Below are 19,605 nucleotides of genomic sequence, written 5' to 3' on the forward strand. Positions count from 1 at the left end.
TAAGATTACTATTATTAAAAGTCTGTGTGAAAGTGACTTTAGGTGTTGCGAAACTTAGTGAAGGATGCTAGTCTGGAAGTCAGTTCTGATAGCGCTGATTTTGCTATACCTGATACAGAATTGTAGAGAGCATTCACAGCTGCCAAGAAGCAAGGAAGAGACCATACATGAGGTTGGAAGCGAGGACGTTATTGTGGTGGGACCGTGTTATGTGGGATAGGAACTGGTTGCCTTGTAGGCTGAAGGAAATTTAACCATGAACGCTGCTAGGGAAAGGCAGTCAGCTCTAGCAGCACACAGCTCTGAGCTACGAAATTACTAAGAAATACTGGTGTCTTTGAAGAGGTGGTTGTGTGTCAGTGAAAAGCATGTGATGGTTACTGAGAAGCTTACCCATCTGAACAGTTAACAAAAATTTCCTGTTCTTTTGGGCTCTCTGGAGTATCAGAGCAGAGATAGCAGCGGTACCTATTTGCTCTCAGGTTAGCAAAACCTCGTGTCTCTTCTCGGGGGTGGTGAACTGACGCCTAAGCAGCAGAGGACTTGTTTCCACAGGGCCTTGTCTGATGGGCAAGTGCAGCCCTTGATGGGGTCAGATGCAAAATAGATGAGTATTTCAGAATTTATGAGAAGCAGGAGGAAGGCAGAATACAGCGAGGACCTTTGTGTACCTTTTCTGCCAACTAATACGAATTTCAATTTCCCTGCACTCTTTGGAAGACCTGGGTAGAGAAACAGAAGTTGTGGAGACCCAAATACACTACCAAATCAGTTGTCTTTAAAAAGTTACTCAAGCTTGTATGACAGCAGTGCATCGAAAAACTTCAGACCCAAGTAGTTTTTGAACATCGTACCAAAACTTCGTGTCAGAATAGAGACCATAACCCGAATCCCTTGATGTCAAGGTTGTTGCTGACCTTGTGGTTGTAGTCTGACCTGAGAAGGGTTAGAGCCAGGAAAGAGAGGGGAACACAGAGCACTGAACCGGCAGATCTAGAAGGTGAAAACAATGAGGAGAGTGCTGTAGCACAGTTTGTCAGTGTCAAAATTAAAGCATTTCTGGCACTCAGCACAGAAAGCTTATGGTGATTTGAAATTCCCTGTCCACATTTGGGTTTTATGTGAGATCTGAAGCCTCTGTGAAATTTCAAGTAAGTTTTGAATATATGATTTCACAGGGGCTTGAGAAAGTACTGGAACCTCTGTGAAATTACCTTGGATGTAAAATCACTCCATTATGATTATTTTTCAAGGGACAATATTTCTCAAAGAATATACTAGAACTGCATAGACAATGAAATGATCTCTTTCCTAAAATGACGTATGTGTGGAAATCACTGCTGTGCTGCTGCAGGGGAACATATTTAAGTCATTTCCTTCACATAAATACAGTTGCAAAAATTCCTCCAGAACACAACTGGATTTTTACTTTAATCTCACTCAGGAAGCTAAAGAATTCACTGATGAAAAATTTCTACAAAACATCTCTTCAAGGAAACTTACTGCGAACAAGTATCTTCTCTTGAGAATATCTTGGCAAAATAAGGGGCAAAGGTCTTGCAATTTTGATTATCCCTTTCATATGCTACAAAAAATTATTGCTATGATTGTAACACCCCCCTGTATCTGATCTTGGGTTTGGTGAAATAGCTTCAAGTGATGAAAGACAGCGTAAGTTTTGATTGATTTTGACATGAAAGTCTTTCTATTGAAGGACATGACTTGTGAAGAGAGATGCAGTCCTGAGAGAGAGAACACTGTTCTCATCTGTCTAAACAAAGAGATTTTGATATAAAGAAAAGTTTATTTAATGAATTTTATTTGGTTTAAAGAGTAAATAATTGTGATTATGGATGTCAGTTACCAGGATCATAAACCTCTTCATCTCAGTGTCCTCCAGGAACTGATGTTTTGCAGTAGAATATGTCCTTTAACAATAGCTGTGCCAACAGATTAGTTAATCTGACAATATTGCTAAATCGTACCAGGTAGAATCAATTTAGGAAAATTGTTTAAGTGCACAGAAAATTCACAGAAAAATTTGTCAGCACACTGGAAGAAATTAGGAGAAAGCATCAAACCCTGAGAACCTGTTTTGTTGCAGTTTGCAATATTTTTTCCTAAGTAATTTCTAATGTAACCTTTTATACACAAATTAAATGCATATTCCACTACACAGTTTTCAACGAGCAAATGTCAGATTAGTATGGGAAAAGAAAGTTTAGACATATGGAGGGAGAATGAAGTACAATACTGCTTTCAGATGTTGCATTTAATTACTCTCCAAGGACTAACATGCACAACCATCATCTATCTGGAGATTGCCTAGAAGTAAAATTTCACTCTTGATGTGACTGTCATCAAGGAGAGAGGCAAGGGAGAGAAGGGCAGAAGAAGGGGGCCAGATGGGGAAAAACTTCAATAAAGTGCTTCAGAGGCAACTCAGATCCCTGCTTCCACCGTGCACATTTTCGTCCCCCTCTAGGAGATTCCTATTCTCTAGGATATCATCTCCCATGAGAGATAACATTGCAGCAGAGCCAAAAGCTGTTTGAAAAATGTTTTATAAGCCCAAACAAATGATCTTGATACTGCGCTATAGAGGAAAGCAGGATTTTGGTTATGAGGTGTAGTCACAAATTTATAAGGTGGCAGTTGCATGGAAGTAAAATTCTTAGGTCCATATACTGGGCAAAAATACAAAATCTAGCAGTTGGGACTGTGTATGGATTTGTGACATTCCCTAAAGGACGTGAAGCCATTGAAATGGTGGGTGAATTAATCTCAACTACATATGGAGTTATTTTTATCTGCAACAAATAATACATGTATGAAATCTTCATCTTAATATTTAACACATTCTTCATTTAATATTTAGCTCACATTTAATATAGTACTCATTCTTCATATAAATGAAATCATTGTTTACTGCATATTTTACAGCACCACAACCCCTGGTGGCCAGATTCCCATCCCATTAATACTAAGCAAAGAAATAAATCGCTCCGTGGGTTTGCACCACTGTTACAATCATTAGGTTTTTACCCTTTGTACGAGGGAAGCTGCTTCTGCCGAACGTGGAAGTCATAGAACCGTAGAATCATTTAGGTTGGAAAAGACCTTCCAGATTGTCAAGTCCAGCCATCAACCTAACACTGCCAGGTCCACCACTAAGCCATGTCCCTACGTCTACGGGTCTTTTGAATACCTCCAGGGATGGTGACTCAACCACTGATGGCTTTATCTCTGTGGAATTGGAGGCAGGACAAGTGTCACTTGTTTGCTGTGACAGGCCACCGCTAGCTGTGACAGATCTTTTGCCACCACAGGATTACGGTTCCTTTGGAGCCTCATGTATCAGTGCTGGTGTTGGTGGTGTGATAGAGACAAATCATGATGCCAAAAAAGCTACTTTTAATGCATTTATTGAGGGAAGATTGAGCCTTGTCCAGTTTTTATAACCCTCAGAGGGAACTCACTGTTTCTGCAGGAGCATGTGTGAAAATTGAAAAACAGAGGAGTGGGCTCTGCAAACTTATAGTAAAATGGATCTACTGAGATCACAGGGGATCTGATTTTTACTGTGGCATCTGGTTCAATGAAGAAAATCCTGTTCATATTTCAGAGGAGCTTTTATTTTCTGTTCTCCTCCTATTGATCCTACCTCTCTCTGAAAAATGTACATGACAAGGGGTGACCTGTGCAAACTAAACACAGTGAGGAATGATTATGTATGGCTGTCGAATGCGGTTGCACCTTTGCTCACACTGTAAGGCTGTAGAAGGTAACTACGCTGCTGTTAGCAGTGCGCTGGCCCCAGAGGACTGAGGTGCGGTGGCTGCAAGCCCCAGGGGCTGCTCCCCCACTGCAGAAGGGGCTGCAGGAGCGGGAGGGAGGCCAGGGAGAGGACTCTCTTCCAGCTGGAAAGGCTGTTTCGGTTTCTCCTTTTCTTGAGTGCAGTACGCTGCAGGTGCCACTCAAGGCAAGTTAAACATCCTTGCTAACATACCGACAGTTCCTTTTTGGGCCTTGACTTCAGTTTGTATTTAACTAATTGGGTTGTCACTCTGACACTGTGTTCATCTCCTTTCTTAAGTGTGTCCTGAAGACCAAATTAGCCAGTGCCGCTGGTCCGATAGGGTGCTGCATCACAGGGCACAACTTTCCAAGCGTTTAATTCAGTATCAGGTAGGAGCTGCTCAGATCTGAGATAAGCTTTTAAGTAACTCCATCTTCAGAACAGAAATGCTGTCAATAGGGATAGAAACTAGAACAGGAGAGAAGACAGTGTGCTCCACAACAATTTCGGCTTGCCAGACAGTTGTTGCTGTGCTTGTTATCCATGCTGTTCCCATGAAGTGCAATCAACACTGATAGCTGATCCTGATGATGCTGTTGAAATTTTTTTAGACCTGAGTCCGTTTATCTGTTTTGCTTGTTTGCTGCTGAAAAGAAAGAATTGTGCCATGACTTCTGGCATTTGCACGCTGCTTTGAACGCAAAGGTGTCATAATTGTATTTTTATAGCAAAGTATAAAGGCATGTTACTGCTCATGTAGCTGGAGGTAGCTAAGCTCTCCTGTCCTTGGAAATATACACGTATATGTAAAAGTGAGTAGAAATGAATGAAGTTAAATGTGGGCTTTTTTTAAAAAAGTGGAACCCAAATCAGTAAGCTCAACAAAGACAACAAAATCCTTTTTTTACTCTGAGCTTATAGAAAATCTCATTTTTCTTAATGTCTTTTTAAAACCTAGGAAAGAAGAGCTCTGGAGTTAAACTGCCTTATTGTTCCCAGATATGGTCAAAATGGAAAGACACATTACAGCAGGTCAGATCTCTGCCTGTCATTCCATTTAAGTCGCATATTTCTGCCACTTGTCAGGTATGAAAAGCACAGTAAAAATCTTTAGACCTTCTTTGTGGCAATACTGCCTGTCAGCATCAGTATTTTATGTTATGGAAAGATCTAATAGACTCATAAAATATATCAGGGTTTTGAGCTGTAGATGAGGGTAGTCTGTACTTCTGTAATCTAATTTTTTTTATTTCTTTTTTTCATTTGTAAATAAAGGATGATAAATAACTTTGATTAAACAGACTATACTGACCAGATGGTGGTTGATTCAAATGAAGGGAAAATGAGCTCCCAACAGGTATTAATTGGATATGGTAGTTTCCTTTTCATTGCTGCCAAAATCATGACAGCTACTTCTCGAGGTAAAAGTGCAAGCGTATCCTCTTCGTTTGTGTTTTCCAATGACTCTTTAAAATCAAAGCCTGCAGAGGCAGTAAGGTGGATTTAAAAGTGACTGAACTGCTGGGCTTAAAGGGTTGTGATCAGCAACGCAAAGACCAGCTGGAGGCTAGTTACTCTTTCGAGTACCCTAAGGGTCCTGGGGCTAATACCGTTTAGCCTCCCCATTAATGATCGGAAGGTTATGGGGTGGAATGCACACTCAGCAAGTTTGCAGATGATACCAAATTAGGAGGAGTGTGTGATACACCGGGTGGTTGTGCTGCAGTACTTTGATGGGCTGGTGAAGTGGACAGAGAGAAACGTGATGAAAGGGAAATGCACAGCCCTGCGCCTCAGGAGCAATGACCCCATCCACGCACCGGTACAGACTGGGGAGAGGCTTGCTGGCTGGAGAGCAGCTCTGCAGAGCAGGAGCTCGGGATCCTGGCAGGCAAGTTGAGCACAAGCCAGCACTGCACTCTGACAGCAAAGGCGGCCAGCAGCATCCCAGGCTGCGTGGGATTAGTATGGTCAGCGGCTCAGAAGGGGTGATCCTTCCTCTCTGCTCAGCACTGGTGAGGCTGCATCTGAAGTTCTGGGCTCACTGGTGTAGGAAAGGCATGGACATCCTGGAGCAAGTCCAGTGAAGGGTCCCTACGAAAATTAAGGGGCTGGAGCATCTGATGTAAAAGGAAAGGCTGAGGAAGTTGGGTTGCATAGCCTGGAGAGGAGAACGCTCACCGGGGGATGTTAGTAATACCTCGTGGGAAGGAGTGAAGAAGATGGAGCCAGACTCTTCTCAGAGCCTCGCTGCGTTTCAGTATCTCAGCTGTGCTGAGTGACAAGACGGGAGGCGAGGGTGCAGACTGAAATGCAGGAAATTCTGTTTAAATATAAGAAGAATCACTGGAGCAGGCTGCCCAGAGAGCTTGTGGAGTTTCTGGCTTTGGGGATTTTCAAAACCTGACTGCCTGTGGTCCTGAGCAGCCTGCTTTAGCTGCCCCTGCTTGGAGCCTGGGGCTGGAATAGGCAGTCTCTAGAGGCCCCTGCCAGCCTCACCTGCTCTGTGATTTCCTCCATCCATAAAGGAGAAATTACGTTTCCCTTTCATGAATCAGAGACAAGCCATGGATATTTTTTAGAAGACAAAATAGGACTGCTCAGTCCCGCCTACCAGACTTGCACTATTCTTCCACTACTTCATTTCTTCTGAGCCCACAGAGTCCTGTCTTTCATTAACCCATTCTTTCCTTGCCTCTGGTCTGTTACTGCTGTTCACCTACACACTCTGTTCTCACCATCCTAGTTCCTAGTCAAGTCCTGGGAGAAATATTCCAGCAAAATCCCTTGATCTGTCTCCGTCACTACTGTCTAAAACAGCTTCCCTGCCTTGACTTTCATCTAGAGTTCACCAGTCTCCTTGTAACGTTCCTTTCACCTTTAACTCCATTTAATTTTCATGGCCAGAAAACCCAGATCCATGTTCTAGACCAGGAACGAGCTGTGCTGGTGATTTTGGTAGGGAGTAAAACAGAAGATAACAGAGTAATTATGAGGTTAGTATTAAAAGTTATTTTGCTTCCTCTTCAGTGTCCTTCCTCTTAGGTGTTGGGTAGCCTTTGAACTACATCATGACAGATTAACATTATTACTTTAGAAATATCACAGTGCTCCATACCAATTTAATATTAGCCAGTTAATCTCTGTAATGCTATCTTCCCAAACTGTACAAAAAATGTAAAAGCTAAGGCAAAAAATTGTGGTTGCCTATTTGTTATTGTGATGACTGATGCAGTGGAAATCAAGTTGTCTTTGTGCTTTCATTCAAAAAATAACTTCCCCAGGCTAATGAAAAAACTAAAATTGGCAATGCTGACTTAATTTCTCAAGTCTGGCATATAGGTCTGCACTTCCAGTAAGCGTGGTGCCGGCCAGCAGATTTTACTTTTATTTTAAAACCAGATACATTTTAATTATGTTCCCTCTAGATTTTTACTTAATTAATTGAAAATATCCAAAGAGTTAATTAAAAATACAAACTTCATTTGATACTGTATCAAACCTGACATTATGATCTTTTTATCTACAAGGCAAGAATTATGTGGAATCAGAAGTCTGAATTATTCATGATCGTTTCCAGTCATATTTTTCTCTTCTCCTTTGTTCAGAGTAAAATCTTATAAGCTTTTCTTTCAGTCAAGGTGAAAGCAATATTAAGTCTCGGAAGTGAAACTTCCCAAAGACATGTAGCTCTGTGAAATCCTTGTCCTGTAATCCTGGCTTTCTATTCAGCACCACTGTTCAATATCCCACTTTCTGTATAAGCTTCACAATATATCAGCTGTTGATGAGATTTATTTGTTATACTCCTGTTTTCCTTCTTCATAAAAAAGCTTTATCCATTCCTTTGCTCCCCTAGGAGTTACACTGATGTCTGTGATTGTTTCGGCTGGGCTGGCTAATCCAGCAGCTCCATTCAAGATGCTAGACAGGTGATAGAGGGTGAAAGGGAGGGAGGAGAGTTGTGCTGATGAAGATTTAGGACAGCGCATGTAGTGAATTTTAAAACATTGTTAAGATCAAGTTAAATAATTATGAACTAATGCGGTTGATTGTGTGAGCAGAAATGCTGGCAGGTCACTTCTGAAAGATGCTTCATGAATTAAAGCTTGTCTGTAGTATGTTGGACCTCTCTAAGGGACCAAACTATCATTTCTGGTCATTTTTGGAGACATGACAACAGATGAGACAGAGGTTGGGTCTGATCTATGCTAATGAGCCCTACATTTCCTATTTGCAGTATTGCTCCTGATGCCTGTAGCAGCTCCATGTCTGTTTTTCTTACAGCCTCTGACTTCATCTGTCGTGGCATTTTTCTCTTAAACACATTTCTGGATAGAAACGTAAAAGCCTTCTTATTTTTTACTAAGGTTAAAATTCCAAATAGTATTATTGTTGTTAAGTTCTTGGTCTCTAACCTTTTAAAAGTAAATTGCTGCCTTTAAGGTGAAATTAAAACATACAGAGAATTCAGTATGCAAATAGCATGCACACCAGATGATCTGAAGGAAGCCTGCACATTTCTGTAGAAAACAAATGTGAGTGTAGGAAATCAGATGCTTTCTACCAACGGAGTGTACATACAGTTCTCAAGAGGACCTGAACAGCAATTTATTTTCAGACTGCTGAAAGTATGCAAATTCCTACAGAATTAAATGTGAATTTGAAAGAAATGGCATCTATTAAGGACAAGACAACCCAAAGAGGCAATTGGGAGCCTAATAATTTATCAAGAACTTTAACAGGCTCAGCAGCATATCTAAAGTCAATGACTCAAATGTCATCTGTTTTTAGCAAAGACGTAAGTGGTCATGTTGAAAAGATGTCTTTTAGAGTATGGCGTTTGGTTTAGCTGTGACCAGAGAAGTACACTAGTATAGTGTGCATAGATTTTCAGGTGATTCTCCATCAAAAAGCATCATCTGTTCCCTTGAGCTGCTCACAAGAGATAGTCAGTGATACACTTACAGTGTATCGCCGGCATGTTTGCTATTTTTAACTTCTGTTAGTTTAACCCAGCAAGTCTGGTAAGTTTGATTCTGTCCTGACACATGTGATCACCACAATTATTAATTAAATCCATGCTGCTAGGCATCGTTCCACCCGATGGCCATGGGACTAGGTGCATGTTGCTGAGATTATAATCTGAGGGCAAGGGAATGGTGCTAAATGCAGTGGCATAATCTTGCAGAAAGGGTGTTGCAGGTGAGCCAGCAGCCAGCTGCACAGACGGGGGAGGGGTGGGTTTTCCTCCTTTCTGCAAAAGCACGATATTACCGGCGTGGGATGAGCACCCAGGTGGTGGAATTCAGGCAGGAGTTCAGGCTTACCCGGGAGTGCTGCCCCACTCCTCCCCGTTACCTCACGGAATTCAGCTGCTCGGTTCATCCGGCTGCTTTTTTTGTCTCTTAACGATCCCATTTAACGATTCCATTTGTACAGAGAGATGCCCAGGTGCGCTCAGGGAGGGTGGGAGATGTTGGTTTAGTGGAACGTGCAACATTTTAGTTTTAGTATAAATTTTGACGAAAGGTCAGACGTGTCCCTTTAGAGGCACTGGAAGCGACAAGTTTTCGGGCCTTTTGAAAGCTGTCAAAAGGCAATGACGACCACTGCTTGTAACTTCAGGAGTTTAAGCTTTCTTGTATGACAAGGCTTGGCCAGGGTTCTCATGGCAGGAACCCCCCCGTACAACCTGGAGCCTACCAAGCCCTGCTGTGCCCGTGCAGTTTAATAAACACAGCAAGAGGCTGGGACATGCCACCCGCCCCTCATACACTTCACAAACAAGGAACGATGTAAACGGGCGCTCACTGAGTGGGCAGATAGAGCGTTATCGTTTCAGAGCAGAAATACTTGAACCGGTAACTAAAATGAAGCTGGTCAGCAGGGGAGACACTGCGGTCACAAGGGTGAGTTTGCCAGGTAAGGTCGTCTCCGTGAGCAGAGTCTTCCCAGCCTTGTGAGTTACTCTTTGTAACCTGCCCGTGTGTTTTAAAAGCACAAATGAGTGCAGCTCTCCACAGATCTGTAATACTCCTGCTGCCCATGGACTGGGCATGGAGGGTTACCAAAATGTTCGTCCTCTGGCTGGTTTCCGCTCGTTAAGAGTCATCCTGTTACAGCTGAATAATACATAATTGTTTTCTTCACACAGGTTGTAATCCTGGGCAAACATTCTAGAGGCTATCACTACATGTTGGCTAACCTGGTAAGGACTTCCCTTCATTACAAGTATAGCTACATTTTAGAGGGTAATCTATTCTGTTCAGGTGGTGGCAACTTTAATCAGCAAAAGAGGAAATGCATGAATGAGTTCTTGGATTTTGAGAAATTACTTCAGTAAATGCTAAAACGGGTATGTTACAGTCATTTGTACTCAATTACGGTCTGTCTTTTGTCTAAGAATCTCATATCCTCTACTAATTTTAAAATAATAATTTAATTGTATGTTTTCCACTAATTTGTATCCTCATAAATAAGACACTTGATAACCGTAATCTTCTGTGTAACATATTTGAAATTTAAGCACCGCAGGAAAAATAATTGTGGCACATTTGTGTATAAAATAAGTAGCAAAAAGCTGCAAATTAGAACAATTCCATCAAGTAAACCGGCCAAGCTGTTTAGCTGTTCTTTTGTATTTCAGAGTGTAGGGGTGTGCCTGTGTATGTATTGGCCAACCAGGACAAGAAAGTACATTTGTATCTGTATCAGAGCTTCTGGATTCTAGAATTGACTTTCAGGGATGTTTATTACGCCTTTGAAACACCATCTGGTAGAGTTCTGCAGAAGAAATGTTATAGTGTAATTGATCCTGTAGCAAGACTAATTTTGTGGTTTTGTGTCTACTGTCAGACAAAAATTTTTTTTCCAAAACTCGCACTTTCACATTAGCAACGCCACTTACTAGAATATTCTCTGTATCAATTTTTTGGTGTGATGAAAGCAGAAAAGACAAATTTTAAAATACTTCTATTTAGTATAAGTACTGTATGACTTAAAGATGTGTCATTTTGCATTATAAGAACCCGTCATGATCTCACTGATTAGTGTGTGCATAGAAATACAGGGGTTCTTATTCTGGGTTGCCTTTTAGCATGTATAACCATTAACATTCAGATAAACATAACTGCAATCAAGTCATACTAATCAAAAAGACACCAATTTACTGTCTCGGGTATAAATAACAGAGTGGGAGAGCATCATACCGTGAGGTTTGCAAGTGAAATGTTAAGTAATGCTGTGATGGAGAGCTGCCTATCAAGAGGTGTGCACTTTGCTTCCATGGAACAGCATGGGTGTTGAGTCATTTTCTGCTCCCAGCGCTGAACCTTCATGTGCACTTTGCTGTACAAATGGGATTGAGGTCTTCAACCAGTTTTTACCGTGATGAGGGGAAAAGAAGAAATAGTACTTCAAGTTTCCCCCGTTTTCTTTCTGACCAGTGAATATTATGTGCCACATTCCCACAGCACAACAGGGCAGATTTCTATCTCAAAAGTCTGAACAAGAAGATGTTTTAAATTCTGTTCTGTGCCGCTGTCATTGTCGCAATTGTGATAGTAATTGTCTCCTTGGTAGAATATTTTCAGCTAACAAAAGGGAAGTCAATCCATTTCTTTTGTGTTACGCTTGTAGCAGGTAAAACTGAGCCAAAGAAAAGGGACTTTGGGTAGCAATGATTCTTATTTTCTGCATGTGTCCTCCCAGGGTTTCACAGACATTGTTCTGGAGAGAGTGATGCACGGAGGTGCCAACATTACTGGATTCCAGATTGTTAATAACGAAAACCCAATGGTTCAACAGTTCCTACAACGCTGGGTGAGGCTTGATGAAAGGGAATTCCCAGAAGCTAAAAACTCACCGTTAAAGGTATTTATTTTACACTGACAGTGATGGAGACTGTATGAATTGCTTTTAACAGTTATTTGGGGTTTTTTAACCCCAGATGATACAGATCCCTGATTAGAATATGTTGCAACGTTCTCTGCCCTTCTGGAAGAGAGAAAGAGGCGGAGGCTGTTAGCTGAACGCAAGTGCCCGCTGTGGTGGCAGCTCCTCGGAGTTCCTCAGTTCCTCAGTTCCTTGTATCAGTGTGATACAAGAACAAATGCTGTCATTGCGCAGCAGATGTAAAAACTTAAACTTCAACTCTTTGAGTTAGTCTTGGGGTGGTTGAGGAGGCTAGTTTGGTTAGTTTTTAGTTGCGAACTGTGTGTTACTAGTCCTTTCTAATGCTAATAGAGAATTTCACGTGCAAAATAAAATAGCTCTGGATTCACTGAGGAGCCACTGCTACCTCCTAGTCGTTGCTGACAGTTGCCCTCATAATCTAACCCTGTGTTTTGCATCCCTGTCCTTTACTTAAATGTTCTGGATATTATATCTGCAATCAATAAAACTTTCAAAATTTTTTTGAATTAAAATGTCAGGCCATAGGTTGGCTGAACTAAAGGCTACTGTTACTGGGAGACTCGCAACCTGTTAATATCTCCCCCAGGTTTTTTTCTGCTTCAGCATCTCTAGAGTAGAGGGGGATGCTATTCACTGTCCAGTTGAGGAGTGCATCAAAGGTACTCTGTCTGATGATGGAAGTCATAAAATCTTCTAGGACCACTGCATGTTATTGATACTCCTCTATTATGTTCCTTCCTCTTTTGGTGAAACCTGTTCTTTTTCATCAATATGCATAGATGGATTAAACCTGGGACTGGTGGTGGATGAGAGGACCTTAAATTCTGTCCCTCCCGAGAGTTCAGTCCTCCACATCATGTACACTGACTGTCTCAGGGAAGCCAAACCTGTCCAAGAACCACAGCCATGATAAGACAGTTCATGTCTTTCCTCCTTGATTTGGGAGGGACACATACAAACTGATGAACAGAATTGGAATTCAAAATTATGCTAATAAACAGGAGTAATGTGTTGATCTTAGTAAGACACAATTTGGGGAAGCATAAAACACTAGCTAGGAAGGGAAAATCTAGTCCAGTCCAATGGATGGGGGCATACTGTGGGGGGCTACAGCCAGAACGGGAACCAGTTTTGACGTTCTGCTGTGAGGTGGCCAATGCCATTCAGGGACATAGTTCTCCATCTCTGGGATCACATGATTTCATGGGATAGTTTTAAAACTATCTTAATCCCATCCCGCATCCTCGCTGGCATTTCAGAGGAAGCAGAGAAAGGCAAGCAGAGGACCACAAAACTCAGGTTAGCATAGTGCTCCTTGTTGGTTAGGACCAAGACGGGCTTTCTAAAGCTTCCTAGCAGCGATGCAGAAATGATGGTAAGTATTGCACTAATCTTAAAAGCTCTGAAATATATAAAGTTAACCTGAGAAGATTTTATTCCACTTGAAAGCAATTTACCTTGAGGGAAAAATGATTCTCCATCCTTAAAAAAGAATCTTAAGTATATGGTACAAACACAAAGATTACATTACCTTTCCACAAATGTACTGCTCATTATAGAAATGTGCACAGTATTTGTCAATCGGACAAAAAGCATACTTAAAAATTGATGTACAATATTTTTGATTAGGAAATAAAATTGCCTAGAGATTAAAGCCCTGATGTTTAATTTATTCTGTATTTTATCAGCCATTCCCTTCTCTCTCTCTTTTTTCTCTTTGCATGCTCATGCATTTATAAGTAGAATTCAAATAAAGTAGAAAATTAGATAGCTCTCTTGGCATGACTTGGAAGGGACTGCATTAAGGTTACTGACAATTGACGCAGTCTACTGAAAAAATTATCAGCGTGTAAGTTTTGTGTAGCACTAGATTGGACAGCTATTACAAGATCTTTTTAATACAAGAACAAATACCTTAAAATTACTATCTGGTTCTATATTGTTGTGTGGAATGTGACATGTAATCTTTGTTAACTTACTAAAAGAGGAGAGGGTGATCATTGCAAAGCATCACAGGAAGAGGTAAAGGTGGGCAGGATCAAAACAGCGCCTATTCCAAGATGCAGGCAGAGCAGGAACCACCCACACACACCTGGTGTTTAAACAACTGCTGTTGTTTAAAACTCAGTAGAATGACTGCTGTATAACCTTCTTCACAATCCTACCTTTGCACTTTTTTTTATCAGATATGAATCTCTTGGTCTGCACATGCAGACACGCCTCGTTCTGTGCTTTAGATTTCCTAAGGCTTTATATCAAACCGAAGAGCTTGCCGTAAGATAATACACCTTTTTAAGAAATAAAGATCACCTATTGTCCTATCCTGCCCTATAGGATAGAATTAACTTCTGAATTTGTTAAGTCTTACCCAGACAGAGTAGCTGAACGTGCAGCTGACGCTTGGATTTCCACCCTTCGAAGCCACGCATGGGCAGCGTGTCTTCTGGCACTAAGCAGCATAAGGCTCGTCGGGAGCCAGGAGCGCTCCAGTCTCACACAGACATCCAAAAGAAGGGCAGGCACCCCTTACGTTCTTTTTTGCTTCTCTTCATTCCCGTACAGTCACTGGGGAAATACGAAGGGTCAGTTACAAAGGGTTTGACAGCTGGTCTTACACACTGAGCATATTCAGTTGCTCCCAGTACGTATGTGTTGAGGTGGTGTCCTCTACACACACCCTTGACTTGTAGGTGTGCTGTGATGCTGCTGAAAACCAGGATCTCCTACACCTGGGCCACTCTGGGAGGGAAGAACTTTCAGACAAACACATAAATGTGGAAAAAATGTGGAAAAGACACATCCATGACATTTCGTAGGTGATTCTAAATCTGTAGCATTGGGGGATGTCTCACCAGATACATAGTACAAGCAGTGGACGAAGCTGACAGCAACAGGAGCAAGTAGTTAAGGAGTGTGGGGGTTTTGTTGAAGCGTTGCTGCTATACAAAGCTTATCACCCTCCTCAGATTTACCTGTAAGTAAGTAAGTAAGGAGTAAGAGAAGACAGATGGGGAATTACCAAGGAGATGTAATGCCTGAAGTGTATTTTGTGATTACTTGCTTATATAGTTGTCTTCTAAGAAAAGCAATCTGATCTGCTTCTTGCCACAGATGCTACCCAGTCAGGATTGTGGTCCAAACAGAAATCATTTATGTTAACTTGAATTCAAAACTGTCTTGACAATCTTGTTAAAAGAAAAACAATACTCCAAGCGAAAACCAGCTATGAGCTCTTCTTTGCTATCGGTAGCAGTATGGGTCAGCATGGAATTGCAGACTTCTGTAGTGACCTTATTTAGATAAGCAAGCTTTCATTTAAATACTTTATGCAATGCAAAACTGTGTGGGTTTTTTTGTTTTGCTGCTATATGCTATACAAAATGAAAGTATTTTTAATTTGTTAATTGAAATAGATGGAATTGTTAAACTACATAAAGCACCTGAGGCAAGACAGAGAGCAAGCAAAAGGGCTTGCCAGCACGATTCTTCCAAGCACATTTTAACAAAGAGGACTAGACCTGATAAACCCGAGGCAATTTTAAGATTGCAATTTGTCACCGTATTTTATTTGCATCAATTTTAGTATACGTCTGCACTGACCCATGATGCAGTCCTAGTCATAGCAGAAGCTTTCCGTTACCTGCGAAGACAGCGTGTGGATGTCTCCAGGAGAGGTAGTGCTGGAGACTGCCTGGCTAACCCTGCAGTACCATGGAGCCAAGGAATCGATATAGAAAGAGCACTGAAAATGGTAAGGGCAAACATACCAGCTAATGAATGTATATATTCCACAACAGCAGCAATTCTGCCAAGACTGAACTTGCCTCCCACTCCATGTCCACAGTTTCTGTACCCGCACAAACAGCTGCAGCTCCCCAGGAAAATAAAAGAAAAAAAACAAATTTAATGATGAACTCCAAAGGATGGCTAAATTATATTCAACAGAGGGCAAGGCATAGCAAATCAGCTCTCAAAACTTTGGCCAAAATTGCATCCCAGTGGCATCGGTGCAGCAGCTGCCTGATTGTCTACACCAAAGCACCTACAGTCCGACTCCCCCGTAACACCCAAGCTTCCCATGAGAGTGAGCGTGAGCCGTTTTCCAAAGAAACATAGATTGGGGGTTTCTAAAGTCAGGCTAAGGCTGCAAATGTGGCCAACAGACCTAGACTGGGTCCTCAGCATGTGTATTGTGAATCTTGCAGGGATATGTGTGTTTATGAACTTAAACACATGTATGCCATTTTGATAGTTTGCCAGTAAAAAGTGACTCAGGTTGGTTTAAAGCAGTGAAAAAAATGTTGTCATTCGTAGCAATACTGCTGGCTTTCAGCACCAGCCTGAACCTTGACACAGTTTAGCCTCAAACTAGTTCTGATTCCTGGTGTAACTTTGCACTCAGCCTAATTACCTTCTGCGTGGCCTGTTCTTTATCCCTAACACTGCTTAGTGCATGGCATCCTACCTCACTTATATTGCTAATTTTGTTTATTTTAACTCTTTTTAAGACTGCTGTGTGTGTTAAAGCAAGTGACAACAGGAAACATTTGATAACATTTCGGTAGCTATAAAAGACAAGAAGAATATGTGTCCCTGTCCATGGCAGGGTTGGAGCTAGATGACCTTTAAGGTCCCGTCCAACCCAAACCATTCTATGATTCTATGGTCTGCTTTTGATCTGGCTCAAATAACTCTGAAACAAACCTGTTAGAACAGATTCTATTAATGCAAGCGTAGAACTGGAGTGAGTGAGATCAGAATTAAGCCCATGTTAGGTATAAACAAATCCTAGGTCAGCCTTCATACACTTAGCTTAATTACTGCTTTTTCTCAATTACTAAATTGGAAGGATTATAGCAGAAAGTCATAATGATTATAGAAGGTTATAATCAGATTATATCACTCAAGATGGTTCAGTCTCACATTGCCAGAGCTCTTTTTATGCATGATGTCACTTCCTAACAAATGCCCTAACTGCATGTTCACTAATGTACCATTACACATTTTAGAAGAGAAGTTGATTAAATTCAGCCTTCACAGTAGTTAAAGAATGTGTACTGTCCATTTGAACTTTATTACAAGCAAACCAGAAAAGTCCTATGAATGAGAGGTGAGGTATTCATGTCAGCAGAACCAGCGCTGCTACAGGACGCTCCCTTATTTTAAAAACGTAACTCATTGAATATACAAAGCCGAACTTAGGATTAGCAAAACATGCAGAAGTCTGACTTTCAGCTGGTTGCCTTCTATTGTTTTAGCTATTCAAAATCATCTAAGTGAGGTTTATATACACCTCCAACAAGTGCTACCCAAGATGATCCCACACTGCCTTCCAGACCCCATCCTACCCATCACACTCTCTCCCTCTACTCAAACAGTGATCTTGAATCGTTGCTTCAGGAAAAAAACTTTGATTCCACAATGTTTCCTCTCTGCTCTATAGCAGCAACTCAGATGAGAATATTTTTTCAAGACATCCTTGAAATACCTTATGCCAGCAGAAGGTTCAGTGCTACGCTCTAGTTGTCCTGCTGGCAAGAGGAAAATAGGCATTCCCTGAGGCTGCTTCCCTACAGCCTTGAAAACTGCATGTCTGTGTTTCTAAAGCTGATTCTAAGACATCAGATCAGTGGCAGGCAGTTTACCTGAACAGATCTGGGCACTGTCACTCCATTTGCGATTGCCTCCGCACGCTACTAGAAGCATTCTGAGTCCTGGTGAGTCTGCCTGCCTCAGTGCAGCCAGGTTTTGCAAACTGCTGAGTTTTCCCACCAAAGATAGAAACAAATTAAATTTGAAGTCAAAAGATGTCAAGTGCACAATGCTCACGTCTCAATACGCATCAGGATGAAGCCGACCTAACAAGCTCTGCTGAGACACGCAGTCACTGCTGTGCTAAGGTAGCCAGACAGCTTCCAGCAAGTGCCAAAAGCAGGCACAGCCGCTCACATCTGGCTGCGAGTTATATGTCAGCTACCCTACAAATATGTTTACTCGGTCCACAGTTGGTAAAACATCTTAGGGGCACATTTGCTTTCAAAGTCCCGTTCACCTCTCCAGCTTTCTGGAGACAGGAGTAACTCACATGTTCTTCCAGATCCCTGAAATGATACGAGCCCGTTTAAGAAAGGTTCAAAACCACTTACTCATAAAAAAAATCGCACTCCTTATATGTCAGCCTGAATTTGACTCACTGGATAATTTGGGGTCCAAGGAATTCTGGCTGGTTTATGTGGCCTTGTCTGCCATAACAAGTTTGATTGCACCATCTGTAAACCATAAATAGCGTATCAGTCATCAGCCCTGAGCAGCTTCCCTTTGACTAATCTTCCATCACCTCTTCCTGTATCTTCTACAGCATTTTGCTAAATAATAAAGCTGATTTACCCCTGCGGAAGTTTCAGACTGTTACCCCTTCTGCCTGAGATGACAGCTTGTCAGCGTTGATAAGTGATAAATGGAAATATCTCACCCTTTAATACAGGGAAATAAGAAAGATTTTTTTTCTTTGAAACAAAGTACTTTATACTTCCCCTTAAGATGATTCATGTGAGTAGGTAATGATAATGTCTATACACCCATCCATCCAGATGGAGACCAGAACTCTATAAGCAGTGGAGGCAATTGTCTCTGCTCATTCAGAGAAGACATTCATTCCTTTCTCCTACACTGGGACTGATCTTAAAATAAAGCCCTTCCCAGAAGGAGCATTGATACGGGATTCTGGTCCATATTGCAAATCACTAAGTACCATATTGTGAGGGGTTTAATGGCACTGAATTGTTGCGTGTGCTTCACGGATACTCCATGCTGTTATCAGTGAACCCAGTGTGACTAAGCATGGCAGAATCAGTCTTTCTTACATTTAACATATGTGCAGGGTGAATTTCACCTATACTTAAACGCAGCTCACTCTGCGGTAGTGAGTCACCAGTTGGGTACTAACTAACAGAATACGTACAGCTGAAACTGAGAGAACTGGGGTTGGTTCCATTACCGAGAATATAACTGGCCATGTCAAAAGCGCTACAAGACTCATACAGATAAAAATTGTACTAGAACTAGTGGATTCCTGCAAAATGTAACAGAGGGGGAAAAAATCTTTTTATTAAATAAAAGAAAATCTTTTATTAAAATGTTTTTTTTTCTGTTTATTCCCTTAAGGTGCAAGTTCAAGGAATGACGGGGAACATCCAGTTTGACACCTATGGGCGGAGAACAAATTACACAATTGATGTGTATGAAATGAAAGCCAGTGGATCACGGAAGGTGAGTTTCAAGATATGCATCCACATTTCACATCTTCACAACTATTGAATATATTTCACGAATAGTTCACAAACTAATGAAACTCAAAAATACCACACAGACACTGTAATAACAGGACCCTGAGGAAGCCCCACCTTCTTGCAGTCTTCCCTGTCCCAGGAACCTCATTCTATTCTGTTCCTGGACCAAACAACTCACCCTGCTCAGTATCTGCATTGGTTTCCATGTCAGCTTCAGACCCCGCTTCTTCTCTTAAAATCCTTCTGGAGCTTTTCCACTGCCAAGCATAATACCTGCTGTCATGGTCCTGTGCTCAGCCCTATCCCCTAAACTCCCCTCCATCTTTCCCTTCCTCTCCGTAACAGGCCTTGGAGCTGTGGTGAAGCTGGAGCCCGTGTATTTCAGAAACCTTCAGAAATTAACAGAAAATAAGTTTGGGTTTAATTAGGATTTGCTACTCGCATTCTATTGTTTCCTAAATAAAGGATAGATCCTAGTGGGATAGTTGCTTAGGTCCCTGTTATAAAAGAAATTCAGGGCAGATTTTCAAAAATCATTAGGTAGATGGGATCTCAGGAGTATCAAGAGAAGAATCTTTGTGGCCGAGGCACGTAAATCCC

The 19,605-nt window shown here is 41.5% G+C and overlaps 1 protein-coding gene across 7 annotated transcripts in view; it reads left to right on the top strand.

Annotated features, from left to right (window-relative positions):
* The window catches only part of GRIA3 (glutamate ionotropic receptor AMPA type subunit 3), a 153,972-nt gene that overhangs the window by 77,014 nt on the left and 57,353 nt on the right, over window positions 1–19,605 (top strand). For all 7 annotated transcript variants that reach the window (XR_013923833.1, XR_013923834.1, XM_080365689.1 and 4 more), the window contains exons 5-8: window positions 9,957–10,010; window positions 11,513–11,674; window positions 15,300–15,467; window positions 18,881–18,985. Coding sequence is in view for 5 of the 7 variants with exons in the window: in XM_080365689.1 (XP_080221815.1) it covers window positions 9,957–10,010; window positions 11,513–11,674; window positions 15,300–15,467; window positions 18,881–18,985 (489 nt within the window). In the remaining 2 variants the exon portion in view is untranslated. The remainder of the gene's footprint in view (window positions 1–9,956; window positions 10,011–11,512; window positions 11,675–15,299; window positions 15,468–18,880; window positions 18,986–19,605) is intronic.

This window comes from Falco punctatus (assembly GCF_963210335.1).
Source record: "Falco punctatus genome assembly, chromosome: 15".
NCBI lineage: Eukaryota > Metazoa > Chordata > Aves > Falconiformes > Falconidae > Falco > Falco punctatus.